This window comes from Theropithecus gelada, chromosome 9 (genome assembly GCF_003255815.1).
Source record: "Theropithecus gelada isolate Dixy chromosome 9, Tgel_1.0, whole genome shotgun sequence".
NCBI classification, from domain to species: Eukaryota; Metazoa; Chordata; class Mammalia; order Primates; family Cercopithecidae; genus Theropithecus; species Theropithecus gelada.
This window is the reverse complement of record NC_037677.1, coordinates 127,787,570-127,800,410: the sequence shown is the minus strand read 5'-3', so window position 1 is coordinate 127,800,410 and position 12,841 is coordinate 127,787,570. Positions and strand designations below refer to the sequence as shown.

The 12,841-nt window shown below is 49.8% G+C and overlaps 1 protein-coding gene across 1 annotated transcript in view; it reads left to right on the top strand.

Moving 5' to 3' along the window:
• TCERG1L (transcription elongation regulator 1 like) overlaps positions 1–12,841 on the top strand; it is a 231,350-nt gene that overhangs the window by 42,603 nt on the left and 175,906 nt on the right. The window contains exon 4 of the mRNA XM_025397033.1: positions 9,149–9,334. Within this exon, the coding sequence (XP_025252818.1) occupies positions 9,149–9,334 (186 nt within the window). The remainder of the gene's footprint in view (positions 1–9,148; positions 9,335–12,841) is intronic.

Here is a 12,841-nt window from a genome sequence, read left to right as displayed (position 1 = left end):
ATTAATCCCTTACAATGGCGACTACGTGTTCAAATGAAGAGAAGAGTGGCATGTTTCACTTTAAATCAAAAGCTAGCAATAATTTAGCTGAGAGAAGAAGATGTGTTGAAGCTAATACAGGCTGAAAGCTAGGTGTCATGCACCAACCAGTTAGCCAAGCTGTGGATGCTAAGGAAATGTTTTTGAAGGAAATCAAAAGTGCTACTCCAGTGAACAACAAAAACAAAAAGATAAGAAAGCAAAACAGCCTCATTGCTGATGTGGGGAAAGTTTTAATGGTATGGATGGAAGATCAAACCAGGCACAACATTCTGTGAAGCCAAAGCCTAATCCGGAGCAAGATCCTGACTGTCTTCAACTCTGTGAAGGCGGAGAGAGTGGAGGAAGCAGCAGAAGAAAAGTTTGAAGCTAGCAGAGGTGATGCATGAGGTCTAAGGACAGAAGCCATCTCCATAACATGAAAGTGCAAGGTGAAGCAGCAAGTGCTGATGGAGAAGCTGCAGCCGTTATCCCAAAGACCCAGCTAAGAGCATCAGTGAAGGGGGCTACACTAAATAAGAGATTTGCAATGCACATAGAACGGCCATCTATTGGAAGAAGATGCCATCTAGGACTTTTATAGCTATAGAGGAGGAGTCAGTGATAGGCTTCAAAACTTCAAAGGACAGATGGCTATCTGGTTAGGGGCTAATGCAGCTTGTGACTTTAAGTTGAAGGCAAGACTAATTTACAATTCAAAAAATCCTAAGGCCCTCAAGAATGATGCTAAATCTACTCTGCCTGTGCATTATAAATGGAACGACAAAGCCTAGGTGACGGCACATCTGTGTGCAGCATGGTTCGCTGAATATTTAAAGCCCGTTATTGAGAACTACTGCTCAGAAAAATAAAATAAAATAAAACAAAAAGGATTCCTACCAAAATACTATGGATGGCAGCAGCAGCCCATCTAGAGTGGCTGCTGCCAAGATGCCAGCTGCAGCAGGGAGGCACAGCTGGGTCTTCCACTCCACAGAGCAGGCAGGAGCCCAGCCTTCCCTGGGCACCACTGCAGCTGCCCAGCCTGGCTGTGGAGCAGGGCATTCCTGTGGTCTTAGGAGCCTGGGAATCCCTCCCTGCCCCACACAGGCTTAGAAGTGACTGCTCCCCCTGTTGAGCCTGGCACTCCTGGCAGCTTGGCCCAGGGCCTACAATTTGCTCCCAGAGGAGCCAACCTGACAGGGCTGTGAGTTGGGCAGAGGGGAGCCCTGGACCACCTCTGACCACTGGGGCCACAGGGAACTTGTGGCAATATCACCCCTGCCCCTGGACTCTGGCACAGGCCTGGAGCCCCCATCCCAGTCTGCAAGGAGGTGGATAGGGCAGCAGGACTGGTGGTGGGAGCAGCAGTGGGGTCCCCTGTGCCCCACGTCCCCAGGGCAGGCAACTCTGCCACCTCCACCCTTGCATGATTGGGCAGGACCTGCTCCAAGGCTTGGAGCCTCTGCCACAGCTTCGACCTCACTCTGCCATGTCCTGGGAGCCCAGGAGCACCCGGCCAAAGTTGCAGCAAGGATTCATGGGACCAGCCCCAGGAACATCGGGTTCACTTGTGCAGGGGCCACCACTGCAGCAGAGGGAGATGCAGAGAAGGGCACAGCCAGGTCTGCTCACCTTGCAGAGCTAGGACAGGCAAGAGCCATGACCCCCCTCAAGTTGGCAGGGTGGGAGCTCCTGAGGCTCAGTTGCAGCCACCCAGGTTACAGCTGTGGGCCTGGGCCTCCCAGTGCTCTCAGGACTCAGGCTTGGGGGTATCTGCTCCTTCCGCCTGGCCTCTCCCTGCTCCCAGCGCTTTCTCCAATCCTGGAGTAGGGTTGGAGCGAAGCCTGGGTGCTGCTGCAGTCCAGCCAGGTGTGTGCACACTCAGCGCAGTGCTGATGCACAGTGCCCTGCTGCCTTGGCCCTCGGACTTTGGGCACCAATAAGCACGGGTGGGAGGCTGAGATGGGGCTGGTGGCAGCTCAGCACTGGCCTGTGGGTACCCCTGGGTGCAAGCGGCCTGGACATCATGGGTGGTGGCAGGAGGCAGACAGGCTCCTGGGTGTGAAGGGGTGGGTTCCAGGTGAGGCTGCACCTTCAGGCCAGGCAGGACCTGAAGGCTGGGGGCCGGGCTGCAGTAGGGACTTGTGCCTTTTCCGGGCCCACTCATGGCTGCCCATGGACCAATTGGCAGGCACTTCCTCCCCTCTGAGGCCCATAAAAGCCCCAGGTTCAGCCAGAGCAGAGCAGTGGACGGAGAGGTGCCAGGACGACCAGCTGCAGAGACGAGTTTTCCTCTGCAGACAGCAGCAGACATAGGACGACCAGCCGCAGAGCGAGCTACCCTCTCCAGGGCCTCCTCTCTGCTGAGAGCTGCAGATGTCGTTGACCAGCTGCAGACAGAAGCTACCCTCTCTGCTGAGAGCTGAACTCTCATCAGGATGACCTGCCTGCAGAGAGGAGCCACCCACTCCAGGGCCTCCTCTCTGCTGAGAGCCTCTGAGCTGTTCTAACACTTAATAACGTTCCTGTTTGTCTTGCTCACCCTCCACTTGTCTGTGTACCTCATTCTTTCTGGACTCAGGATAAGAAGTCAGGCCAAGGTGCCACTGGCCACAGAGATTTCCAGCCAGAAAAGCAACACCCCAAAGATCTAGTAACATTTTTACTCATTCACAATGCACCTGGTCACATAGAGCTCTGATGGGGATGAGATGAATTGTTTTCATGCCTGCTAACACAACTTCCGTTCTGCGGCCTATGAATGGAGGAGTCATTTCAACTTTCAAGTCTGACTATTTAAGACATATATTTTGTATTTTTTATATATAAGGCTATAACTACCATTAATAGTGATTTCTCTGATGGGTCTGGGAAAAATAAATGGAAAACCTTCTGGAGAGGATTCACCATTCTAAATACCATTAAGAACATTCATAGTTCATAGGAAGAGGTCAAAATATCAACGTTAACAGGAGTTTGGAAGAAGCTGATTTCAACCGTCATGAATGATTTCAAGGGTTTCAAGACTTCTTTAGAGGAAGTAAATGCTGATGTGGTGGAAACAGCAAGAGAACTAGAATTGGAAGTGGAGCTTGAAGATGTGACTGAATTGCTAAAATCTCAAATACAGCTTTAACACCTAAGGAGTTACTTCTTAGGGGTGAACATAGAAAGTGGTTTCTTGAGATGGAATCTCCTCCTGGTGAAGATGTTGTAAACATTGTTGAAATAACAACAAAGGATTTACAATATTACACAGGCTGAGTTGATAAAGCAGCAGCAGGGTCTGAGAGGATTGACTCCAATTTTGAAAGAAGTCTACTGAGGCTAAAATGCTGCCAAACAGCATTGGATGCTGCAGAGACGTCTTCCCTGAAAAGAAGAGTCCATCGATGTGGCACACGTCGTTGTTGTTCTTCTTCTGTGAAATCGCCACAGCCACCCCAGCCTTCAGCAACCCAGCACCCCGATCAGTCAGCAGCCATCAACATCGAGGCAACACCCTCCACTGGCAAAGAATTACAATTTGCTGAAGGCTCAGATGATCTCTAACTTTTTTTAGCAAAAAACTATTTTTAAATTAAGGGATGTACATTTTTTTAGACATAATACTATTGCACACTTAACAGACTACAGTATAGTGTAAACGTAACTTTTGTATGCATTAAAAAACCAAAAAGTTCGCCTGACTCACTGTATCGCAATATTTGCTTTAGTGTGGTGGTCTGGAACTGCACCCTCGCTATCTCTGAGGTTTGTCGGGACTCAGTTCTGATCGTTGTCATGGTTGAACAACACACTTCACAAGGGCCTGGAGCTGGGCAGAAGTCTTACTCAATACCAGGACCTCTTCTTTCAATCTCATCCACCGATTATGTAAATCATTCTGTTGATATGGTTATTAACTTTCTATCTTCAGTGATATCATTCAGCTGACTTTGTGAATGAATCAGAGTGTTAAATTTTCATATGCAACCATATGATCTCAGAACAGGTTAAAAACTCTATTTTCAAGTTTTTCTTTAAAGAGGCAGATAAGAAAGTTTACTTATTTATTTTTCTACTTAGTTGACCCACGATTTTTTTGCAACAAAATCACATGGTGATAAAAATCTCTTCTCACTTTCATATACAAACGACTCTCACCTTAGTATCTGTTTCTTTTAAAACACCATTGGTGACTTTTTACTAATTGGCAAAGGCCATCTTCATTTCAAACAACAGATTGAGTTCATTAAAAAAATTGACTAGGTGGCTTCTCACCAGGATTGTGAAGTTTGGTCCTGTCTTCTTAACTAAGAGAGCGATGCTCTCAAGCATTGTGTACCACGCTAGACCTTTCTCTGAAAGGTTCACAGTCACCACCACCCCCACATCGCACTGTGAAATGCTGCATTTTACACGGATGTTTCCAGGTCTTGTGCTCACAGCACAGCCCACATGGACGGCATCTGATGTGTGGTCAGCAACACTTCCCAGGAGAGGGAAGGAAGAGCCTCACCCACTCAGTTCTTTGGGGCTCCCTGATCTGCCCTGGCAGCCCGTGTGGACACAGGGCCTTTGGGGGAAGCTCTGGGCAGGGCCCTCATTCTCTCAAGGGCTCAGGTGAGCCGAGAGGCAGAGCTGGGCTGCAGTGTCAGAGGAGCCATTAAAGCTACACCCTGAGACCAGAGACGGGAAGCCTGGGTCATGTACTTGGCTGCGACAGGCAAGAGTCTGAAGTTGGAGGACGTGTCGACTCCCCGTTCTCTTTCCCCCACTGACCAGCACACAGGTCTAGAGCCAGAGCGATCTACACAGACGTGGGGTCCTCACGCTGTCAGGGAACACTGAACGAAAGGCTCCTGCAGTTTTAGGGACCCTGAAGTCATGGAGTTGGGAAGGGCTTGGAGCAGGAATTCCCTGGGAACTGAGTCAGAGCACGGAGGTGGCTTTAAGCTCTTGCCCTCCCCCACCAACAAGGAGGTCTTAGCAGATGCACCTGGAGGACCTCTGCCCGAGGCCTCAGATAATGAGACATGAGAATGAAGGTGCCCCCGGGATAGGGGTGCAGATGTGCTGGGAGCGTGACTGACCCCAGGGCCTGAGCCTTTCCCTGCTGCTCCCTCAAGCCTGCCATGACTGGCTAAGCATGAGCCTGGTGTGGGGACACAGCTTCCCCCTGGGACCTGCTCATTGCAGCCTTCAGGTAAGACCCAAGTTATCACACTCAGGTTTTGAACTGAGAGCCGGACTCCTCGGGTGCCAATCTGTGTACTAATTACCAAGCTGTATGGCTTTTCTGTATCTGTTTGCACCCGTATCACACCCTATAGAGGTCTGACCTTTCCTTCCTGTGGGTGGGTGGTCTTGGACAGCCCCTCCCCAACCCGGGAGCCCACAGCTCGGGCCTGATCACCAGCACTGCTGCACCCATGCTCCGGCAGGGCTGCTAAATGGAGGGTGCGTTGCCTCTGGTCCTTCTCTGCCGGGTAGGAGCAGTTTCAGGAATGAAAGTCAGAGCACCCCTGGCAGGAAGGTCGGCCTGCATTGAGACCAGGGAGAAGCTTCTGGGTGGGCAGGACTCGGGCACTGGGAAGGGGTGCAGGGGGGATGTTACAGTGACCTGAGGGGCTTTGCATGTTTACAGCCCTCCCTCCCTCCCACCCATTGCCCTTCTGGGGCTCCCAGTGGTTCCTGGGGTTTGGAAAACTCCCCCAGGTCATTCTGATACCATCTTTTCCTTCCTCAACTGGAAATAACTTCCTAGCAAGGGCTTTAACTTTTGTGCTCACTCAGAGGCCTACTAAGCAGGTTAAATTTAACCACTTAGTGGAAATAGCTGTGGGGAGGCACCATGCAAACAGAGATCCTAAGGGGAGAAGCCACTGCGAATAAATTCATGTAGGGCTCTTTAGTGCATCAAAACTTCCGGAAAATTCCCTCCTTACACTGACACATGCACACCCCACATACTTACACTGTTTGGACCCTGCAATCTACTGCATAGCAATAAATACAGAAATGAACCTGTTTATAGGTGGTTGTTGACGTCATGGTTATCTATCAGAGCAGCACCTATTATGATGGGGCTGGGTAACAGAAGACGGCAAACGTATGTGGCATGTCCCTTCCTTGGAATACAAGGCTGTGGTTCAGCGTGGGACTTTTGAAGGGCATTTTATGACAAAGGAAGTGTTCCTTTTCTAGCATCTCATGAAAAAGCCACAGATCTGGTGTCATTGTGGTATGTTTCCAACACAGCCAGGCCAGACAATTGCAACATAACGAAAGATGGACAGCGTTCAGTGGGGAGTTCAGGAAGGACCTTTTTATCCACATAATCACGTTATCTTATAAATTTTCTAAAGTGTTTTATTACTGAGATGACATATTTTGAAGAGTGCCTATTTTTTTCTGACTTCAAATCTGTCTATGGCAACAAGTAGATTCCATGACATACTTGGAAAAGCTGCCATGCAGAAGACCAACATCACTAAACGCTGGTGAAGATGTGGAGCAACAGGAACTCCATTCACTGCTGGGGGAATGCAAAACAGCACGGCCACCGTGGAAGACAGTCTGGCAGTTTCTTAAAAAGTGAGACACGCTCCTACCATAAAATCCAACAATTGTGCTTCTAAACGGCGGCACATCTTGATAATGGAGTATCATTCAACAATAAAAAGAAATGAGCTATCAAGTCATGAGAAGACATGGAGAAACCTTAAATGGATACTGCCAAGAGGAAGATGCCAGTCTGAAAGGGCTACATAGTATTTGGTTCCAACTGAATGGCCTTCTGGAAAAGGCAAAGCTGGAGAGGCCGTAGAAAGATCAGCAGCTGCCAGGGACTGCGGGGAGGGAGGGATGAACAGGTGGAGGACAGGGGAGTTTAAGGGCTATGATAACGCATTGTATGATACCACAATGCATGGTGGTACAATGGCTGTGAAAATGCTCCCTATGATCCCACAGTGCCCCTGTCCAAACCCACAGGATGCACAGCACAAAGGGTGAACCCCAGTGAACACTATGGCCGTCGTTAACAAGGTGCCATTGTCAGTTCATGAACTGTAACAAAGGCACCACACTGATGCCAAATGTTCACAATGAGGGGAGTGGGGGCATCTATTAGGGAACTCTCTCTACTTTCTACCTAATTTTTCTGTAAACCTAAAGCTGCCCTATAACAAATTATATTTAATTTAAAATATCTTTATATGCTCATCATAGGAAATTCCAAAAGAAAGGAGAGAAAATCAGCCGTAATTCTGCCATCTAGATATGTTCATTATCACGACTTTCTTCTATTTTTAACCACATCTGACATCATAGTGTTAAGTACCTCCTATATGCCTCCAACTTTCTAGCTCTAGCCTGGATGTCTTCCTTGAAATAGGGACTCTATAGGGTATGGCACTGAGCCCATCTGGAAGCGAATGCTGTCCCCGGCCCGTCTGTTCCCAGTAAAGCAGGCAGGATGAAGACATTCAGACGAGACTCAGAGCTGGCCTCTCCACCACTCCGCAGGCTCCACAGGCTCCGCTCCCTCCTGTGGCTCGCCTCACTTGTTGTAAAACCCAAGTCATCCCCTGCCTGTGTCTGCCGGCAAAGCCTGGCTGCCCCCCCAACCCCCGGCTTCCTCATCTCCCTGTATTCGGTGCCTCGCACGCTGCACCCCAGCCCTGCTCATCTCCTTGCTGCTCCTGGAAGGCACCACACAGGCACCGGCCACAGCGTCTTCGCACACCTGCTGCTTCTGTAGGGGTCAGCAGGGTGCCTCGCCTTGCCTCATGCAGACTTTTACCTATTTTTTCCTTCCCAGTGAGGACTTTCCTGGCCACCCCAGTCACAACTGAGGCCCACACACCAAGGCTAGATGCCCTCTCTCTGCTTTCCCACCATTCCCACCAGCCTGGAAAGTAGAGAAAATCAACAAGAATGAGCACCTTGCCTCTCCCCTCCCTGGGAGGAACCCCCCCGAAGGCCAGCCTTCCCAGTGTTTGGTTCACTGCTCTGTCCCAAAGAGCTAGAGCTGGAAAATGCCTGGCACTTGTCAGCTAAATAAAGACTGGTTGACTGAATAACGATACATTGTAGGAATCTATATGGTTTTTAGCTTGTTTTATTTATCTGCTGTATCTTGAGACATCCGCTATGGCACTAATGATCTTTCTTGATGTGTTCATACTAACCATTGACCGTCCCATGCATGGTGCACCATCCTTCGTGCAGCTCTCCAGCTTTTGCTGATATTTCTAGCTCCACATTCTACACCTGTATCCTAAGGCACTGGGCATGTGGGTGGGTCGCAGGAAAGGACGTGCCAGATCAAGAGTTGTGAATTATATCAAGGTTTTAAAACCATGTTTCCAAATTGCTGTCCAGAGCTGGCCAGACTAAGCTTCCACCATTTATGTAAAATGGCACCTACAAAATACTTCTTAGATACCACATTTATTTGGGGGAACTGAAGAGTCTTTTAAAAGAAAAAATGTTTTACTGAAAAGGCAGAGGAAGAAGCAAACTTTCAGATGCTTCCGTTGATGTTAGAAGAGATGCCCGATTCCAAGCTTGCAGTCTGACTCCTCTCAGGGAGCAACCCATGCTGAGCTGGGTGTGGGTTTCTCCCCTGCAGCAGCTGGTCTGGTGACTGGCCATTCCCTGCAGGGCCCAGCTGAGCCTGGTGCCCTCTGGAAACCTATCTCACAGCTGCCCCTTCTTCCAAACCCCCACTGTCTTATGTGGCACTCCCGGGCCTTCCCCGGCATCTGCTCCAAGTCACTGCATGCTGTTCATGGTCACTTCTGATTAGGTACTTAGCACACGGGCACCAGGGACAAGCGGTTTCTCTGTAAGACACCTGGATCCTGGCTCGTCCCCTGGCGACTGTAAGCCTTGTGGCTCACTGAGCATCACATGGCCCTGTATATGTGCTGGGTGTGTGTCAGCATTTCACAGATGGAGAACTCATCACAACCGGTTGTTCTGCGGACAGTGGTACATACTGTGGGCTTCCATTAAAGAGGGTTAGTACCCCCTCACCTGTTTTCTAGGGGCTGATATCTTGCGGTTGCAAGATGGGCATCTGTCACCCATGGCCCTGGGCGTCCCCTTGCTGACCCTCTGCATCCCTCTTCCGCAGGTGGCTGCCATAACAGCCTTAAGCCGACCAGCAGCCCCGCCATCACCATCGCCACCGCTGCTGCCGCTGCCATGGTCTCCATGGACCCTGAGAGCCTCCGGGGCCCGTCCCCCTCCAGTGTGCAGCCGTGCCACTTCCTGACCTTGGCACCCATCAAAATACCCCTCCGGACGTCCCCCTTCTCAGGTAGGCTCAGCGCAGTCCCGGTGCCTGGTGCTGCCTTAGTGAGGGCACCGAGGCTTCCTGGTCAGATGCCACTGGCCTGGGCCCAGGTGCTGTGGGACATGAAGCCCAGCTGCGGTTAAGGGGGAAACATTCGGCTGGGATCGTTTGGGCTTTGCTTGACTTCAGACCCTGCAAATGGACCTGACTCCACTGAGCCACCTTGTCAGGTCCACCCTGGCACTTCCTGCTGTAAAGCCAAGGTGAAAGTTTCCGTTTGGGGAAATGAGGCTTCTGTTTACTAACTGGAATTTATGGGGAGTCATGCATGGTCCGGAAGTGCAAGGACCCCAGGAAGTCGTGATTTTCTTGCGTAGGACGTGGAGGCTGGTGTGCTGGAGTGGAGCCTGGTGTGTGAACCCAGAGCCAAGCTGCACGCCGCTCCCCCCAGGCCGCCCACTTGGCTTGCCTTCTGGCCCTGTGCTGGACACGGGGGCTGGGGTCCCACCCATTGTGACAGCCTGGAGTACGAGAGGCTTGGGCCGCCACAAAGGCATTTGAGCTCATCAGTGCAGTGGATGTGCTCCCTTTCTGAGATGTCCTCAGGGCAGAGGCCGGGAGGGTGGCCATTCTGGTGTCCTGAGAGGTGTGAGATGCATTGATGAGGCACTTGGAGTAGATGGGAGGCCCTGGGTCCCATCTGCAGCTCTGTTGCCCCTATGTGTTCACAGGCATGCGTGTCCATCCATTAATTGTAACCTACACGCTTCGGGACCCAGACACCCTTGTGAAATGCCTGTTTCTCCAAACTTAGCAACATCTCCATTAACTTGGAATGACAGTGCCAACTCCCAGGAATTGAGGATTTACTCTATTATTTTGGTTTCAGTTCTTCATGTGAGATGGTAAAACTTGTAGAGAAATTCCGTGGAAGATTGTATTAATATCATTAATTGCTAGATTATGAGTAGCAGGAAATGAGTCACTAGACTCTGATAGACGCACACATAAATATATACATACCAGTTCATGGTAGAAGGACAAACAGCCTAGTTCCATGACTTTCCGATTTTTGGAGTGTTTGCAGTTTGTTGACTTTGTTGCTAGTAAATATAACACGGTCTTTTTCAACAATGGACCTTCGGCGTTCGCTATTTCTATGTTGGCTTGATGAATTAGTTGATAAGTAGGATATTGTATTCTGAAGATCAAAATCGTATTTCTCTTTCAGCATGTCAGTGAACATGCATTTAGGGTGTGATGGAGAAAATAAATAAAACACATGGATAATCTCGGAGTGGAACATAAATTGCAGCTGTGTCAAGAATTTGGTTAAAGCTACCAGTCCATTGACATATATTAGGGATGACTTACTGTTTTCAGAGGAAAATTAATCTTAGAACCAAAAGCTGTGTACCTCAGGGGCAGCCTCACTTTCCGTATCTGTTACATGATTTATAAGGTGACAGAACAATTAGGCATCCTCTCTTGTTTGCCTTTTATAAGGTTCCATGATCAAATTTGCTATAATGTGCATTCAGTTAGAATGAGGCCAGCACCAACGTTGTCTGTCCTGTAGATAACTGGAAAAATGGGCTGACAGGAAGATGAAAGGGGCGTTACTCAGAAGGTAGCTCCTAAAATTGCCTTCCCATTGCTGGCATTGATCCATCTGACCTGGAGACCCTGCCCCACAGGACAGGGTGCAGGTTGAAATACCATCAGGAAGCTGGGTCTGAACCGGCGATGAGCAGGTCTGAGCTGTGAGCAGCGCAGCCCATCCCAGGCTTCACGGGTGGGTGCGGTGCTGCCAGGGGCTCCCCTGGTGAGGGCTCCATCGGGAGGTGGGACTGCCTGGTGGTGCTGTCGTGGCAGCCTCCTCTGGACTTGGGAGCGAGGCTGTCATGCCCATGAGGAAAACCATCCGAACATGTGCCTGGGGTACTTTTTGAAAACCAAGACTTGATGAGATGCGGGGCTAGAGAGCTGGCCTATCTGTACCCTTAGGGCTGTTTTCTAAACCACCGCAAGAGCCCCACAGAACGATGGGAGCAAGGCGTTGTCTCTGCTGATGGGCGGTCTCAGCGAATGCTCAGGCAGCCCCCTAGGAAATTTCCGACACCCCTTAAAATAGATGAACTGGGCAGGGGCAGGACAAGGATGAGCTATCCCATGGAGGGGTGGGTGGAGGGAGTGGCCTCTGCCTGGGGGAGAGGAAATAGAAGGACATCAGTGCGAAGCAGGTGCTGATGGACTCAGAAGAACACAGCTCACTCCCAAGTTTGCTCTATATTCAAACTGATTTTATAAAAGCTTGTGACCTTTAATTTATCTACAGAAGAATTATCCTGTTTTTATTTGGAAGATAATTCCCACTTTATATAAGTGAGCTTGACTGTTGTACTTACATCCCTGGCTTTGGTATAAAAGTCAGTAACCTCAGAGCTCCACGTGGTCCCCAACTGGAGACAGTTCTGCACCCCAGAGGATATTTGGCAGTGGGACTATCCGTGTGTTTTGGTTGTCATGACTTGAGGGTTGCTACTGGGATCTGGTGGGTAGAAGCCAGGGAAGGTGCCAGAATCCTACAACCCCCAGCCAGCCCCCGTGGTAGAATCATCTGGCCCAAAGTATAGGTAGTGGCTCTGTGGAGAAACCGGGGTTTGTATTATTCGAACTCTGCTTAAGGCACCGTGAAAAGCTGTCTGGGTACCCAGATACGCTCATCTGGGAGAGTTAATAAGGCACTACCCTGACCCTGAAGGAGCAGGCTGTGTGTTGGAAAGAGCCCACAGTCATAAAGCTTGCACGGAATTCGGTGCCTTGCACGAGATTTAGCTTAACTAAGATGCCACACAAAATGTAAAGAACCCGTGACCAGGTCCGGATTCAGCCGTGAACCGGACTTCTCTTTCAGAGTGGCGTCAGCACAGGCGGGAAGGCTGGTCCTGGCTGCCCTCCCAGGGGACGGGGTGTCCCTTGGCCTCCGCTTCACAGGGGTCTGTTTACCAGGCTGGCCCCTCCCAGGCAGTGGGTCATCAGCAGAGGTCTCATCTTTCCATCCCCACCCTGCCTGCACCCAACACAGCAATTCCCCTGACTCCAGGGACAGCACTCCCTTCTGCACGTTGATAGGCCCAGCAGAGCCTGCTCCTTTTCCAGTCACTCACAGAGCTTGCTTTCTTCTTTCTTTCTTTCTCTCTCTCTCTTTCTTTCTCTCTCTCTCTCCCTTCTTCCCTCCCTCCCTCCCTTCTTTCTCTCTCTCTCTCTTTCTTTCTTTCTTTCTTTCTTTCTTTCTTTCTTTCTTTCTTTCTTTCTTTCTTTCTCTCTCTCTCTCTCCCCTTCCCCCTTCCCTCCCTCTCTCTCTTTCTTTCTTTTTCTTTCTTTCTTTCTCTTTCTTTCTTTCTTTCTCTTTCTTTCTTTCTCTTTCTTTCTTTCTTTCTTTCCTTCTTTCTTTCTTTCTTTCTTTCTTTCTTTCTTTCTTTCTTTCTTTCTTTCTTTCTATCTTTCTTTCTTTCTTTCTTTCTTGTG